Here is a 16388-nt window from a genome sequence, read left to right on the forward strand (position 1 = left end):
AATCTTGACCACATTAGTTTCTTAACAACGAGAATTTTAAACAGAGAAGAATAAATCACTTTTATATACGAAAAACAATCACAATATCACAGTTATAATTCAATTTTTCGACGGTGTTCGAAGTTCGAACTTGCATCGAGATCGAAATCCCCTAATCGAATGCAGGAAGACCATCTGCACTGATCTGCACACAACTTCAAGTGATCCATGCGTCCAGTTCAGAATTTCAGAGCACTGGCCAGTCAGAGGTTTCCAAAATGGCGAAGAAACTTGTAGCGGATAAAACACCTCAAAACGAGGAAAATGTTAAAAATAATGACGATATACTTAATGATGACGAAGAGCCGAACTTCAGCGATCCCGAAGGATTCGTCGATGATATCACCGACGAAGGTACGTGCGATTTTTCCTAAATACCGACGAACAAAACTTGTCCAGCGGTGACTAAAAGCATGGCTACGTACGAACGCAAATGTGGCATGCATGTGGTTAACCTTTGAAAGCACGATTATTATATATCATACGTGGAACGTTCTCTTATAATATTCAGTGAAATGGAAATCGTTTCTGGGACGTTTCTTAAACTTAGAAAATCTAATATTTTCGTTTTTTCTACTTTTAGAACTTCTTGGCGATATCTTGAAACAAAAGCCTTCAGAGACAGATGGTGTAGAATCAGTAATTGTTATTGATGGAGTTCCCCAGGTGGAACCTGAAAGACTAGAGAAACTTCAATCAGTCATCAGCAAAGTTTTGGGAAAATTTGGTACCATAGTGAATCAATACTATCCCAAAAATGAAAATGGGTATACAAAGGGGTATGTATACTTTGTGATTGCATGGAACATGTATTTCCATTAAAAACTAAATCGAATTTAATTATTCATTGATTTTCAGATATATATTTCTGGAATACAACAATCCCCTTAATGCTTTGGCAGCTGCTCAGACTGCGAACAATTATAAAATTGACAAACAACACACATTTAAAGTGAACTTGTTCACTGATTTCAAGAAGTTTGAAGAAATTCCAGATGAATGGGAACCTCCGAAACCACAACCGTTTAAAGCAGCGACTGATCTTCACTATTATCTTTTAGAACCAGACGCTTACGACCAATTTTGTGTACTATGTGGTAACGGTCCCTCCGTTACCGTTCAGCTTTGGCAGAATTCTGCCCCTGAACCATCATTACTCGAAGAACGTGCTGTAAGTCGCCTCCTTTTGTCATTTGGAGTGCATGAATCTTTGTTTATTGTTTATTTACAAACGATTGTTATGTTACAGCGCTGGACAGAGACGTACGTGAAATGGTCCCCATTGGGAACGTACTTGTCAACGTTCCACAAATTGGGTGTTGCATTATGGGGTGGACCCCAATTTGTACAACAAGCCCGATTCAGTCAAAAGGGTGTTGAATGCATAGATTTCTCACCCGGAGAGCGCTACTTAGTAACGTACACTCCGCGTACTGATCTTGGATCAGATCAGAAACGTCTTGTAATATGGGACATTCTTACAAACCAAGAAAAACGTGCATTTTATGCAGACGGTTCTTCGGTCTGGCCGATTTTCCGCTGGTCGCATGATGACACGTATCTCGCTCGTATGGGCGATGATATTTTGAGCGTTTATGAAACACCTTCTTTCGGATTATTGGATAAGAAGAGTATAAAAATCCCCGGTATCAGAGACTTCAGTTGGTCTCCAACTGATAATATTCTTGCTTACTGGGTACCAGAAGATAAGGATGTCCCAGCCAGAGTTACGCTTCTCGAAATTCCGAACCGTAATGAAATTCGTAACAAAAACTTGTTCAACGTGGCCGACTGTAAAATCTACTGGCAAAAATCTGGAGACTATCTCTGTGTAAAAGTAGATCGTTTTGCTAAACGAAAAGAGAAGACGGAACAGAAATACACCGGCATGTCGTACAACTTCGAGATCTTTCATATGAGAGAGAAACAAATTCCAGTTGATAGCGTAGAAATAAAAGAGCCGATCCATGCATTCGCTTGGGAACCTATCGGTAACAAGTTCGCTATTATTCACGGAGAGATTCCAAGCGTTAACGTCAGTTTTTACGAAGTACGATGTGGTCATCAGCCTGCTCTCCTAAAGAAATTAGAGAAGAAAGCTTGCAATCATCTGTTCTGGTCGCCATCCGGACAGTTCATTGTTCTTGCTGGATTGACGACCATGGCAGGAGCCTTAGAATTCATTGATACTAACGATTTTACCATTATGAACTCGACTGATCACTACCAAACGTCGGATGTAGAATGGGACCCGACTGGACGGTACGTTGTAACCGCCGTCTCCAGTTGGAAAACGAGCGTTGACAATGGATACTGGATATGGACGTTCCAAGGACGTATTTTGAAGAGAGTTAATCTTAATCAGTTTAATCAACTACTGTGGCGACCAAGACCACCGACGTTGTTGACGCCAGAACAAATTAAAGAAATCAAGAAAAATTTGAAAAAATATTCTGCACAGTTTGAAAGCAAAGATCGTATGCGGTTGACCCGTGCTTCAAAGGTAATTTAGATTATAATGCATTCGATAATATAAATTGTGCAAATGCTAATGGACTGATTTTATAGGAACTGATCGAGAAACGCTGTGCGGCAATGAAAGCATTTGAGGAGTATCGTTCGAAACGTATTCAAGAATGGAACAATCAAAAGAAACGTCGCTTAGAATTACGTAACGGTTCGTATCTTCGTTATCTCTTATCCTTAACATCTGAGCATTGACATTTTTGTATAATGATAAATTCGTTTTCATAGGTATTGACACCGACGAATTAGATTCTGATGCAAACAATGTGGAAGAGGAAGTAATAGAATTTTTCGTCAAGGAAGAAACGTTCGTCATTGACGAGAAATAAAGCTTTCGTGAAAGAGAAGTTCTACTCTCTGCCATTTTTGGAAATCTCTAGTGCAAAACCGAGAAGTGTGCAGCAAAGTAAATTATCTTTCAGAGTCACATTTAATTGTGACTCTCAATAATAGTGGACTGAAATGACTGTTCTAAGTGGTTACGAACAGTTTCTTTTATATTACTTTTGCAATTTAATTGGAATTGTTTCCACTTTTCCGACGTTGCGTATCAAACGTCGGAAGCATAGAACCATAATGTTTTATCACGTTCCATACAGGATAGTATGTCAATCAACAAATAATTATTGTCAGTATAAATACATACCACCATGTACTTCTTTATTTATCAATCCCTCAATCTAATAAATTTTACCTATTTATTAATCGTGGAGGATATCTACATTTTTTTATTTATATTTTTTAATGGATTTAAAGTATATTCCAAACAATAAAAGAAATTGTAAATTTATAAACGAATACGTTTTTTATTTAATATTTTTTCCAATAGGAAGTAATTAGCACGAGTTGACATAAATTATAGCTTAGATCATGTGCGACGGACTTAAAAATGAGATACAACACTAAAAATAATATCGAAAGAGAACAACGATAGCACATACCCAATTCGGCGGGATTCGATCTTTCTCAACGAATGTCTGTTTCGTTACGCGTTTCGCGCATGAGAACAGCCGTTCGTGTTCCTTCTGCAGTTCGTTTTGTAAATATCTATTTTTCGTCACAATAGCAATCTGAGTTTCTAAATCTTTGTTCACCGATCTGTAGCCTAAAATTAGTCTTCTATATTATTTGCTAATTTGACATTTTACGTAGTTCTCATTTCTTTTACCGAAATTAGGCGACCCAATAAGAGTAAGACAAGGTTTTTCTTGATCTGGCAAAGTGTACCAGAGGCCCTTGGCGTGATAAGTCCATCCAGGCTTAATAAATTCCCATAAAGTTATTCTTTTTTGTTGCCCTAAACTGTTGCAGTTTTTTACAAACGATTCCTCTATTTTAGTGTACGCCGCCGGAATACCGCCGGCGATGCCTTTGGCAGCTAAACACATTTTTATTTGATACGTTGTGTTAACAGTAAATGTCCGAAAAAAAGAGTTTATAAAGAACTTACAAAAGAACCCATTGGCAGTTGGATGTGCTGTCAAGAGGTGACACGTCCCTTGACAGTGTCTAAGTAATGCTTCACTATATTCTGAAGTTAAGTTAAAATAGCCAGTTGCTAGTTTAAGCATTGTACCTGACGGAACAGTTTGTAATAGTTTTAAAGTTACTTGACTATCATGACAAATATTTAGTTGCCCCATTTGTATCAAAGGGAAGACCCATGTATCTGTGTCTGAATCTTTTCCTGTAAATACAATCATAATTTGATTCCATTGCTCTGCTCATTGTCTATTAGCTGTATACTAGTCATCTTCTATCTTATAAGTACCTATTTTATCGAGATCAGAGCGTTCTTCCATTTCCTTTTGGAACAAGGCTTTTACACTGCTTCCAGCTTTTTCAATGAATTTCGTAGACTCTTTAAGAGGATGAATGTTTATAGCCGAATTTAATACTGTACTACCATCCGACTGAAGTACGAAGCTGAATTCTCCTACTCTTTGAACTAAATCATTATAAAAATCGCAAAGTTCTTTACAGTCTTCGATCAAGAAATAACGATCTTGTCGGTTTGTGAAATAATCGTTGCTCAGATTAGCTCTGAAAGATGAATTTGCTTCTTAAATTCTTGTTCAAATGATCGCATGCGAGATTAAACATTAATATTTACCCACTAATGATTATATCATTATCTATCATGTACAATTTCATGTGCTGAAGTCCCACCAGTTCATTAAAACGGTCTGGTATGATCATTTTCAAGAGTCCACGAAGTTTCGGAGTGTGATACAAGAAGATTTGACAACAGTGACCGTATCTCCCATTAAGCAATGGTTCCAACATTTTACGAGAATTTAATTTACCTCTAGACCCCCTCATAAAATCTAATAGAATCTTCACTTCGACACTACCATTACTTGCAATTAAAGCTTCATCTATAGCAGTTACCTAAAGTAAAAACCTTATCACTCATCGTACTGAACTCCGCTTACTTAAATTTGGAAATATACTCACTAAATTTGATTCTAATTTCCCTGTGCCTAAATACAACGATGCAAGTGTTATCCTCCTTTTAGCATTTTTACATTTCTCTATGAGCGTAGAATAAAATATACTTGGCTCGTGAATTATTTTGATCTAGAAACAAAAATCTCTTAGAGCTGAATCTCTTTTAAACCAAGCAGTGCTCCTATGTACCTTCGAACCATTTATAGCGAAGCAAGGTGCACTTTTGTGCAACCAAGTCAATGTATGTTCAGGATGCACTGTTTCATAATCTACATCTTTCTCTTCAGCCACCATAGTAATGGGTGCAATATCTCTTACGACAGAGGAACAAGAGAACTTTAATTCTGTCTGACTAGACAGCTTCTTCGTACAAAACCTAAAGTGACATATTCCAAATTTTAATTTTATTCTATTTATAGCGATTGACACTATCTACATATATAATTTCCAGCACAAACGTAGATCCGAATCGAACAATAAATTAGCTAAAATTACACGAGTTTCATTCATAAAACGTGAATCGTATCATTCGAATGAAATTCAACGAAATTGACATGAGCATGTATGTCTCGAAGAACTGCATTGTCCCTAACGGATTTTATAATATATTCATCGCTGCTGAAGATTCTTACGTTCTGTAAACTCTTGATAAACATTTGTCGACTCCGCGTGTCATTTTACGTCAGAATAACGTTGTTTTTCATATCACATCAACAGAGGTTAATCTAATTTTATCTGCTTTGATAAGATTGACATATTGATTTGATGTTTTAAAAGTTCTACTCACCGCTTTATGGTTTTTAAAATTAAGCTACGCATGAGTAGACTTTTAATAAATTGTAAAACATTAAAGAATACAAATTACGAACTCAGCTCTTTCCTTTCAATCGAGAATTGAATGGAATTGAACGAAATGTGATCTCTTGGACTCTATACTCGATCCACACGTGTTGCATACAATTTACACCTTGCTTTTTATACTAATTTCGATTAACAAACGACTTTTTTCTGCATAAATTTAAAAGAAAATGATTGCAGATGTGTAATTACAATGTGCATTCATTTATGGTTTATGCTCGCACCTTTACCGGTCAGATGCTTCCCGGAAACGAAGAACGTGTATGAATAAAGAAATAAATAATGGGAAATTTAAAGTTCATTTTAGCATATGAACGATAAACAATGTAATTTAATTTTAGAACTGCGCTCCCACGTTTTCTAGATGCACTGCTGGTATTTAATTCGCAAAGGACAACGTGCAATGCAACTGAAAAGTCTACGTAAGGAACATCGATACTCAGATTATTTATAGAACGTGCCGAGAGAGATTGCAAATTCAAAAGTTTAAAAATTATACATATTCTGTTTGCATATGCAAATTCCACGCCAAGCGCCTCTTGTCGGAGACACTTGGAGTTAGTGATCGATAGAAAATAAAGAGTATACCTAGGAAAGGGGGTGATTCTTCAAGATTCGCGTTGAAACAGAAGTGTAAAAATGGATATCAATGTTAAGAAATTTGTGAAAGATGCTGGTGCTGTGTTCAGTAGAGTCGTACAGGTAAGAAATCTTTGCCATGGTAATAAAACGGATTTTCGTTAACGAGAATCCGTGCTAAGACACTTGTAATTGAACGCTGTCATTCCTGACATTTTGTACTCTTTTTTTTCAATGAAGTAACAACCGCCTGACAATCGGTTCTCTACTTGAACTTCACGAAATAATTTATTCCGCGATAACTTTTACTTAGGGAGCATCATCCAACAGTTTTTGTTTAAAAATCTTACATATCAAGGTCTAAGGTTAATATAAATATATCGAATTTTTAAGATTGTTTGTACTACTGTTCGTTAATTTTTTTCGCGTTTAATAGTATTACTACCTCAGATTTCCTAATTCTAAACAAGAATCGTAGAATTGAAGTGCGAAATAAAGTTCAATAATTGATCATTTGATGACTCAGAACATATCAAATGAGTTGGGAATGACTAAGAGTTGTCCTTCTTAATTTTTAAGCTTGATTCATCGTTACTGGGCTAAAGACGTTGCTTTGATATTGAAAAAATATTTCTTGAGATCTCAAAAATCAAAATTAATGACTGCCTTACATTAAGGCATACTAATGAAATTAAATTACTTGTTTTGTTAATTTGAAAGGAAACCAAAGTCAATGTATAGAAATACGCTGGTAATTTAAAATGTTGAACATTTTGCTTAGTTGACAGAGGAAACATTGGGAACATCAGAAAAAACTGAATTGGATGCTCATTTAGAGCATCTTGCAGACAGGGCAAATGCGACTAAAACATGGACTGAAAAGATTCTCAGGAATATGGAAGCAGTACTTACTCCTAATCCAGGTATAACAAATTACTACTGCGATAGATTTGCGTTCTAATGTTCGCTACATGATGTACTCGACTGTAGGAAACAGAGTTGAAGATTATTTTTATGAGAAGATCGATAAAAAGAGGCCTAGCAGATTGACTAATTTAGAATACATGGGAATGGACATGATAGAAGCTGGAAATAATTTTGGTCCAGGAGTGGCTTATGGTTTGTACATAAATTTCTGTTCACTAATGTTCATATTTTTGCTCACGTAATAAAATGTTACAAACTTCTAATTCAGGCAGTGCATTGAACAAGGTTGGTCAATGCCAACAGAAGTTGGGGCAGATTGAAAGGAATTTCATTAAAGATGCAGCGATCTGTTACATACAACCGTTGAGGAAATTTTTGGAAGGTGAAATGAAAACTGTCACGAAAGAGATGGCAATATTGGAAAATAAGAGGTATGTGTGTCATGTTTTTAACACGTTCAGATGCACGATTTTAATACTATTATTTTTAGATTGGACTTGGACTCGTGCAAGAACAAAGTGAGGAAAGCGAGAAGTATGTTGGGGCAGCAGAGTGTAAGTTCTGTTATTTCTCATTTCATTTAATTATGTACTCTGTATGTTTACTATGTGTTTTGTCCCTATGCATTGCTGCATCATATAGGAGTCTGGAGTATCACCTGAAGTGTTACTCGATCAGGTATTAACGTAGTTGATACCTTAAGTGGTACAAAAGTAGCTTATTTTTTACTTTTTCTGTTTAACAATCGTTACTAGATTTTTATATCGATTCATTCATCATCTCATTTTGTATGCACTTATGAAAATACCCTATTTTATTCAGTGCAACGTCCTCGACTTATAAGTTACTTCAACAATTTTTAACTTTTAGACAGAATTATGATTTTTGCTAACTATATTAAAAAGTAAATCTGTTCATTACTCTACTTAGGCAGAGAGGGAGTTGAGAATAGCACAATCGGAGTTCGATCGCCAAGCGGAGATCGTGAAATTACTACTAGAAGGAGTTCAAAGTTCTCATGCTGGACACTTGCGGTGCCTGCACGAATTCGTCGAAGCACAGGCTCGTTATTACGCTCAGTGTCATGCGACGATGCAGGACTTGCAACGTGAACTTGCTGGGTAAGCGTGATCTTCCTTGGTCCAACTTTATTCTTTTCTTAAATCTCGTTTAATCATCCTGCACTACCCTTGTACAGCTATCCTACTCTCTGGTGATCCGAGTGAGTAATGTTTAGCAAATTAATGAATGCTTCTCTGGTGATCGGAGTGAGTAATGTTTAGCAAATTAATGAATGCTACGCCACGTGTAACGTCTTAAAAGTATTTAGACCGAGCTTATAGAACCATTACTCATTCGCGATGATCATCATACTGTAGACAATTCCGAGTTTCACTATTCGGAACTCTGCTTACGTTTATAAACGTGGTATATAGTTAGTGTTGATTTCTTTTAATAGCGACCGTTTCCACTCTAGCCCTGTGCTTATTATTATTATTTAGTTTCTCAACATTCTCTCTCTCCACTTTCTCTATCTTTGCTTGCATGATTGGGATTGCAGGGCGCGTCAACCGAGTCCTTTGCTGCGTGTCAACAGCGAAGACGTGATCGAGTTAACACCCTCATCTTCACAATCCCAAATCTCCCCTATAAGCCCACCACTAGCTGGTTCTACCTATGTTTCTGCTACCTTTGATACCGATATCTCGAAAATTTAGATTTAAAACTTGTTGATCGTATTAAGAAAAAGAGGGCAATAATTACTTCGTACACTCGCAACCTAAACTAATAACGAGAAGCTTAGGGAACAGATATTTCTTCTCTAACTATACATATAAGCATAATATACACATGTTAAACTAATGCAACGATTTTAGAAATATGTTGAACAATTCTTAGTCTATTACATTGCTACTACAAACTTGTAATTGTGAACAGATCAGTCAATAAATTAACTTTATGAGACATTTAATTACTGTTAAACTTTGTACAATTTAGAATTCAATCCGCGAGTAATTACGAAATTCATTCTTAAGCTTTATTATATACGTTCCTGTATTATAAATGAATCAATGTCCAAAATATGTGCTGCATTATTTACTGATATTTCTTTTTATTGCATGCTGTTCGATTTGTTAGCACTAATAAAGTACCTAAAGAGGTAGGCTGTGAAGCGTTCTTTCAAATAACTGTGTGACACGTGTATCTCTCGAAATGATCTTCTTTCCCATGTATTGCCAAACCGCTTATGCCTTCATATGTATAATTTTTCATTAATTTCAACTAATACTTATTTATACCAATCATGTATATTGTATCAAATTTATTCGAATAATAGTATCCTCGGAATAAGATATACTTGTCGATATTTGACTCTAAATTATTTTATATGCAAAAATGATACTATAACAAAAATGTTACGTATCAAGGAAAATATGTTAAAAATAATTAACTCGTTTTGAGAAGCATGTACCGAACTTATCCAGATTGTAATTTATCCTACCCAGCTTATCTGGGGGTCCTTATCACCCGACAACCGCACCAACATCCAACGTAACAGACGGCGATGAACAACTAGCAAGGGTATTATGCGATTTTACTGCGAGTAATTCCGAGGAATTGAGCGTCGTGAAAGATGAGGTAACAAAATTTGAGATCTAGACTCTAGACGAAACGAGGCATGCTCGCAGCGTAGCGATGCAAATGGCATGAGATGTTACGTTAAAAATGAATTTTGTCATGTTGTTCGAATATTGGCAATTTGGAAAATTTTATAGTTTCATTTGATTCTACAGCCTTCATTCCTTTTAGCTAGGCTATGATTCTATCGATAATGAGTAGTGATAAATTGGTACATTCTTTACAAGTATACATATGAATGCATCTTTTTTACTTATTATAGGCAACTAGAAAAAATGTAGAGAACATTAGCGTTATTCGAATTTGAGTCTTAAAGCATTTTATTTTGATAGTATGTACGATAAGGATGGTATATTGCAAAATATTAGTGTAAATACGTTTTTATAATTACGTCCATCGTAAAAATAATGCAAGTTGCTGAGATATATACATTGGGATTGCACACGAATGATACTCGAATAGCATAAGTCTTTTCTGTTACACTTTATAGATATACCTATGATGCATGATACCTTTACTCTTTTTAGTTGTAAGTTTTATACGTGCATATTATAGAGTTTTCTTATTTTTGTTAAATTTATTCTCGACTCTTGACGTCTGCGTTCTTTCCGGTTTTATCTGTATATTTGTTTAGATATCGAAGATTATTGTTATGTGTATGCTTAGAGGCAAAACACACATGTACATTTATTCGAATTCTGCATGTATTAAATAAATTGTCATTTATTCTGTTAAATGTATTTTATTTGTTTCATCACCTCGAACATACTTTCAGCTTCCATGGGCTTTTACCTTTAGCTTGTTTTTATGTCTTTACAAATTCTATTTTGAACGGTCGACACAGTGTTAACGTGTTCGAATATTTGAAATTGCTAAACTATCTTCTAGGTAATCAACGTAATTGAGATACCGGGTGATGACGACTACGTAACAGGCATAAGTGGAACAAGACGCGGAAAAGTGCCGGCAGTGTATTTAGAGCTAATTGATTCTACACCACGAAAGTTCAATTATTAATTACCCTCAATGCACGTTCCGTTGTATTTGAATATTCTATTCTCTACTCGATTTCAATTAAGATTCTCATGCACTGCGAAAACATTTCTTCTACTTTGTGCAACGAGTTTAAAAGATATACTTCTATCCCGAAAAGTACGATTACTCACAGAATTACTATTTTTCTGTGGAATCTATATAAGTGATATTGTATATAATAAAAATGTAAACCCGTAATATATGCATATCAAGTACCAAATAGTCAATACTCAAAATGCAAGCTCGAAATTATAAAAATGAACTACCTGTATATATGAATGAATTATTGTTGAAAGAAGCGTTGTATTCTCGAAATGTGAACTCTACGTTATATGCTGATATTGTCTGTTATGAATAAAGCAGATATACCGATTAAGAGGCCATTCTGGTAATCAGATCAATCTCTTCGAATAGGTAGGTCTTTTTTTTAATTTATTCATAATCAAGAAAATACAAAATTACTTCTTTTTCGATACACCCACTGTGCGTCCACGGCGACCAGTGGTCTTTGTGTGTTGACCACGTACACGGAGACCCCAGTAGTGTCGCAAGCCCCTGTGAGCACGGATCTTCTTCATACGTTCCAAATCCTCACGAAGTTTCGAGTCGAGATACGAACTCGTCAACTACAGAACCGAAACATCACCTTTATAATTTCCATAATTAAATGATTCAAGTATTATGTATTACAATCAATATGTTGCATGTTAATTGACTTATCTCTAAGAACTATTTAACGCGACAATGCTAAATAGTGATCTATCATGCAGTTTCTTTAGCACAAGCTACCATCTGAATCATACTAAATGGATATGAACAGTCGTGAAGTTGTGCTGTGTCAAATCTGACGTTAGAGTACAATCATTTTTACCGACCTGTGAGTATTTGCCATCTACAATATCTTTTTGCCTGTTCAAGAACCAATCTGGAATCTTGTACTGCCTGGGATTACCCATAATCGTAACGATTTTCTCAACCTTGTTACAAACGAAAATCAGACAATCGAAGTTCATGTAATGGGAAATATCAGAACATGAGAACGGAGACTTACTTCTTCCTCTGAACATTCTCCAGCACGCTTGTCGAGGTCGATATCGGCCTTTTTCAAAACGATGTTGGCGTAACGACGCCCGACACCTTTAATCGCAGTCATGGCAAACATGACTTTCCTATTACCGTCAATATTCGTGTTCATGACACGAAGAATGTGTTGAAACTTCTCTGGAATTACGAGCGACTGAAACAAGACATCGAAGCCTAATCTTAAACTTGATACAAATTGAAAATAGTCAAATCACGGAGGTTTACTTCAAGAACGCACATAGGCTATGATTTGATAGGAGTACTGGCAAAGGAAGAAATATATATGAGAAATTTCGAGAGGAGACGAGGAAACAACGAAGTGGATGCCAGAGATGTGTCAACTGTAAGAAAGGATGCAGCAGAAAAGGAGAGAAACTGATACATTATGTCTCATAAACCACTGACAACTATAGATGTTATAAACATTATAATATTATATAGACTATTGATTCTTATGATCAAATGTAACACTCCTTTCAAATGAAATAAACGATTACTAATACTTCAAAAACATTCATTATGAATTTCAAATACTTACTTATAAATGTATGTACCAAAGCCCAACACAAGAATATTTAATGAAAGTCGTTTAAAAAATGGCACTGGAAACTACACTATTTCCTTAACACGCGAGTTAACCACTTCTATCATTTTTTTCTTCTTCAGAAACTTTATATAGAACGATATAATCCATCTGCTGTATCACACAGCAGTAAAAAGTCAAGGTTATGATTAAGGAATCAGGATCAAGGGATTATTATAATTGTTGAATATAATGTACATATAAAATGCATGGTGCAGATGCAGAATATTATACGATAATATTCCTCAAGGATCTAGGAAATATTGTTATAATCGGACGCAGAGACGATCATTCTATTAGCTTTCGCCAAAAGTTTGTGTTATTCATGTAGGATTCCAATAGTAATGAAGGATTTAAAATTGAAATATACAAAAACTCACCATCTTACCGAATCCTCTGTCAAGATTGAAACGATATAATGTACCGATTTACGCAGAAAGTACCTGCCGCTGCGAACAGCACGTTCCAACACGTTGACGAAAGGAAAAAGAAAATGGCCGACGCTTGAGCCAAGGAGCGGGAGAGTCACGTTACCGCGCAGGCGCACTAACGTCAACTGACGAGACTCCCAGTCCCTGGAAATTCAAAATTATGTCGCTCTCACTGAGTTTAATTATTACTCACGGACGGCGCTATGTGTTGAAATTCGTTAAATCTTACAACAGTTACAACTGTGGTGGATATTGATAATGCCAGAACATTGCAATAAATAAAGAGTTTTTTTAATACTTAAATCTTACAACACTGACCACAAGTGCTTCAAATCTCAAATCCTGACGAACGCAGTGATGATATAAGGTAGAATACAATTAATTCGTGTAACAATGCAAATGAGTTCCAACTAAAATTCGAATTAAAATCATAGTCAGAAGCTTGTTACCTCGCTATGCATCTAATAAAAGTCTTTGAATCCGTTTAAAATCTGTACTTTGATCGACACGTAAACAAAGTCTCATATTTTAAGCTTTACTGCACGTATTTTAATGACAACGCGACTTAAATTAAAGCTAGAGATTCGATAGAGACTTTAGGAAGATACAACATTGCTCACAGTTGCTCGAATAGTCGAATACAGATAATAAGAAATATATGCGATGTAAAATAATGCTCGAGAAATGAAACTACGATTGTTTGCAGTTTTCACTTTCTCTTTTTGTTACATAAGATCAGATTTCAATAAAATATTCATTGTTCGATAGAATATCTTGGAAAAATTTTGGAGCACAGCTACATGGCATAATAAAATCCCGTCTCGCGGGTGTAGTTTCGATAACTCAATAAAAAGCGAAGAACTGAAAAGTAATCGGATATCCAGAAAGAGTACCATTTCCCGACGTCTTCCTCCTTTCATCCACGATTTGGGAGGGTGGAGCAAGAACGAGCGTCCAGAGGGTAATCGGGAGAAGGAATTCCAAGGTATGATACCCCTCTGATTCGTTTTACGATGGTCGTTTCCTCGAATTAGGACGAAATAAGAAAGAATTCGTGAATACGCTTATTTCGGCCAATCCGCTGGAACGCGAAATATAAACGCGTATCATATAAATATGCAAACGTTCATATATGGAAATACATGACCACGTCTTCAAGATATGAATGAGGTCTCATATTACTTTCTATTTTACCGTGTATTCAATTTGCGAATGCTTATAAGGCTACTGCGTACTGGAAACAGTCGATCTTGAGTTAATAATTACCAAATGAATAGTAAATAGAAAATGCTTATTTGTAGTTGTATAGATGCAAAATCTAACTGATGATTCGAAAGTGTTAATTTTCGTGATGCGTGACGCTGTGACGCTTGGGAGGAATAAACAGGGAACTGGCCGTTCGAATAGCATGAACATTTAACGATACAGAGCACCTATGGCCACCGGGGCACGTGCTGACATATGGGCTTTAGGGCTTTGTCGGTATCCAGTGGTCTCTTTGCGGGGGTGGTAAATGGGGTGTCATCGTGTTAAATGGCCCTGATGCCCGCGAATCCATTCAAGGCATGCCTCTGCCAATTCTTGCGGCTAATTTCCACCGTTTATACGTTTAATTGCTCTTCCAAGCCACCTGGACTACCGCAGCCACACGAAACTATCTCGTCCGAGAGAATTCCAGATTCCCCTTTTTATTGGTTCCCGAAATCTATCGACTTCTATTGTTACTTATGGGAATAGGGTGTCACTCGTCTGATGAATTAGGTCGACTCGTATGAAACGAGATTGAAATTTTTCAGTCGAAAATCAGTTATCACGCTTGTCACGTAAACGTTATGCTTTTATGAGCATACAATTATAAAGACCGCCAGTTTTACGACTAAGAAACTGGAATCGCTTCTTTCGTGGTTGGAAAAAAGTGAAATTCGAAGAACTGGAACGCAACCTAATGCGGTTTTATGACGATGAATGGGAGAAGTCGGTCCTCCCATGAACAGGGTCCTCACCGTGTACATCATCTTAGTGTGCAGCATCTTTGTCGTGAAGGTCGTTTCCTTTTTCCGGAAGTCAACTTTCTATTCGGCTACTGAACGCCCTATTACCTAGCAGCGTTACTCTTCCTTCGGGCAACCGTTGCACATAAATCATGCCAGATACATCACCCATTATTATTTATCGCAACTTCTCTCCAGAAGCAGCATCCTTCTTTTTTCTCAAGCTCGTCATTTTTTACTCACTTTCAAATATTACCCGTTTCTCATAAGCGTCCACATTTTTAATTCTGACTTATTGATTGACTTCCAATATCCTCGATCATTTTATTTTATTCATACAGATGAAGAAGATATCGTCGACACGATTTGAACTTGAATATTCATTTTTCAAACGAGAACGTTTTCAAATGAGTGAGAGCACTAAATTCAGACAGCTCAGCTGGGAATCGGCATGATAAAGAATCGGCGAGTCCAGCAACTTTCTACTCCTCATAACGGCAGGAAGTATGATCGGCAATAATGCACAGTCCGATCGCGTTCAAACGGTGACCGTGACGAACACCGATTTCCCAGCACGGAGCCATTTCCAGCAGCCTCTTCGGCTTTGGAAGTGCCACCCGCAATCTTTGTCGGCAAACAGGGGTTCGTAAATTATGGTAGGAACGTCTCAATGTTGGCAGGACCCTCCCTTGGCATTGTCTACGAGGTACCGGAGTGTTAGACACGCATCCCGAACCTCACGATCAGCTACTTACACAGTCAGACTCCGAAATTTAGTTCACTTATTGCATTCTCATTGTCAGTATTAAACACTTATAACTATACATATAGTGCAATACCATTTATGCTGACTTTCAAAGGTCTGTTTGCTCTCGATATCCTAAGCAATCTTATACGTTACGTATTTATAATTTTCCAAATCTGCAGTCTACTTGTCGGAATAATTATCGGACAACGAAAGTATATTACAGAAATGGGGATCCTTTCTAACACTAGAAGCCACATTTAACTTAGGCAGTAATGAAAGAGGCCGCTATAATTATTTATATTTCATTGTTGGTACTTTTATTTGTTTAAGCATATATATTCATCCAAATCTTTAAGTTTTAATGAACAACTACATATTTAAATACCATTTCAAATAAACATAATATTAGTAGAAGAATTTTTACATAAATTTATTATTTTATAAAGGAACACAATAGAAAAATAATAATATTAATTTATAAATAAGTAACATAGCAA

At 36.3% G+C, this 16388-nt stretch overlaps 4 protein-coding genes across 9 annotated transcripts; 2 read left to right on the forward strand and 2 right to left on the reverse strand.

The window, feature by feature from the left end:
* The first annotated feature begins 224 nt into the window (after nt 1-224).
* eIF3b (eukaryotic translation initiation factor 3 subunit B) lies at nt 225-3227 on the forward strand. The gene is made up of 6 exons (XM_018028965.2): nt 225-393; nt 623-818; nt 898-1210; nt 1289-2542; nt 2608-2716; nt 2794-3227. Exons 1-6 carry the CDS (start codon nt 258-260, stop codon nt 2892-2894), a joined length of 2109 nt encoding a protein of 702 aa, XP_017884454.1. The 5' UTR covers nt 225-257; the 3' UTR covers nt 2895-3227.
* A 120-nt stretch (nt 3228-3347) lies between these two features.
* On the reverse strand, nt 3348-6229 carry PGS1 (Phosphatidylglycerophosphate synthase 1). 3 transcript variants are annotated; one of them, XM_018028984.2, is made up of 8 exons: nt 6099-6229; nt 5206-5392; nt 5023-5145; nt 4679-4956; nt 4337-4608; nt 4016-4252; nt 3734-3943; nt 3348-3670 (listed from the first exon to the last, which is right to left on the reverse strand). In XM_018028984.2, the coding sequence occupies exons 2-8, from the start codon at nt 5308-5310 to the stop codon at nt 3468-3470; spliced, it is 1428 nt and encodes a 475-aa protein (XP_017884473.1). In that variant the 5' UTR covers nt 5311-5392; nt 6099-6229; the 3' UTR covers nt 3348-3467. The 3 variants fall into 3 exon arrangements, with proteins under 3 accessions (XP_017884473.1, XP_017884472.1, XP_017884471.1); XM_018028983.2 differs by lacking the exon at nt 6099-6229 and adding an exon at nt 5804-6092; XM_018028982.2 differs by lacking the exon at nt 6099-6229 and adding an exon at nt 5649-5796.
* A 193-nt stretch (nt 6230-6422) lies between these two features.
* Nucleotides 6423-11431, forward strand: EndoB (SH3 domain containing GRB2 like, endophilin-B). Of its 4 annotated transcripts, XM_018029462.2 has the most exons (9): nt 6423-6576; nt 7235-7376; nt 7444-7572; nt 7649-7811; nt 7871-7934; nt 8023-8058; nt 8311-8501; nt 9888-10020; nt 10909-11431. In XM_018029462.2, exons 1-9 carry the CDS (start codon nt 6514-6516, stop codon nt 11035-11037), a joined length of 1050 nt encoding a protein of 349 aa, XP_017884951.1. In that variant the 5' UTR covers nt 6423-6513; the 3' UTR covers nt 11038-11431. The 4 variants fall into 4 exon arrangements, with proteins under 4 accessions (XP_017884951.1, XP_017884952.1, XP_017884953.1 ...); XM_018029463.2 differs by lacking the exon at nt 8023-8058; XM_018029464.2 differs by lacking the exons at nt 9888-10020; nt 10909-11431 and adding an exon at nt 8942-9553.
* Nucleotides 11432-11466: 35 nt separating this feature from the next.
* On the reverse strand, nt 11467-13225 carry RpS18 (ribosomal protein S18). Its single transcript, XM_018029467.2, has 4 exons — nt 13102-13225; nt 12107-12292; nt 11931-12032; nt 11467-11681 (listed from the first exon to the last, which is right to left on the reverse strand). The coding sequence occupies exons 1-4, from the start codon at nt 13102-13104 to the stop codon at nt 11514-11516; spliced, it is 459 nt and encodes a 152-aa protein (XP_017884956.1). The 5' UTR covers nt 13105-13225; the 3' UTR covers nt 11467-11513.
* Nucleotides 13226-16388: the final 3163 nt, after the last annotated feature.

Source organism: Ceratina calcarata, unplaced genomic scaffold, assembly GCF_001652005.2.
Source record: "Ceratina calcarata isolate Rehan_Ccalc_2016 unplaced genomic scaffold, ASM165200v1 scaffold48.2, whole genome shotgun sequence".
NCBI lineage: Eukaryota > Metazoa > Arthropoda > Insecta > Hymenoptera > Apidae > Ceratina > Ceratina calcarata.

What these genes read in the sequence shown, in the direction of transcription:
- eIF3b (XM_018028965.2), top strand. Translation starts at nt 258, where the DNA reads ATGGCGAAGAAACTTGTAGCGGATAAAACACCTCAAAACGAGGAAAAT. An exon ending in GAAAATGGGTATACAAAGGG is followed by an intron (nt 819 to 897) that starts GTATGTATACTT and finishes ATTGATTTTCAG; the next exon opens with ATATATATTTCTGGAATACA. An exon ending in GGTTGACCCGTGCTTCAAAG is followed by an intron (nt 2,543 to 2,607) that starts GTAATTTAGATT and finishes CTGATTTTATAG; the next exon opens with GAACTGATCGAGAAACGCTG.
- PGS1 (XM_018028982.2), bottom strand. Translation starts at nt 5,692, where the DNA reads ATGACACGCGGAGTCGACAAATGTTTATCAAGAGTTTACAGAAC. An exon ending in CTCTGATCTCGATAAAATAG is followed by an intron (nt 4,253 to 4,336) that starts GTACTTATAAGA and finishes TTGTATTTACAG; the next exon opens with GAAAAGATTCAGACACAGAT. An exon ending in AACTGCCAATGGGTTCTTTT is followed by an intron (nt 3,944 to 4,015) that starts GTAAGTTCTTTA and finishes AAATGTGTTTAG; the next exon opens with CTGCCAAAGGCATCGCCGGC.
- EndoB (XM_018029462.2), top strand. Translation starts at nt 6,514, where the DNA reads ATGGATATCAATGTTAAGAAATTTGTGAAAGATGCTGGTGCTGTGTTC. An exon ending in TGGTCCAGGAGTGGCTTATG is followed by an intron (nt 7,573 to 7,648) that starts GTTTGTACATAA and finishes CTTCTAATTCAG; the next exon opens with GCAGTGCATTGAACAAGGTT. An exon ending in GTATGTTGGGGCAGCAGAGT is followed by an intron (nt 7,935 to 8,022) that starts GTAAGTTCTGTT and finishes TGCATCATATAG; the next exon opens with GAGTCTGGAGTATCACCTGA.
- RpS18 (XM_018029467.2), bottom strand. An exon ending in GAGAATGTTCAGAGGAAGAA is followed by an intron (nt 12,033 to 12,106) that starts GTAAGTCTCCGT and finishes GTTTGTAACAAG; the next exon opens with GTTGAGAAAATCGTTACGAT. An exon ending in TAGATGGCAAATACTCACAG is followed by an intron (nt 11,682 to 11,930) that starts GTCGGTAAAAAT and finishes TCGGTTCTGTAG; the next exon opens with TTGACGAGTTCGTATCTCGA.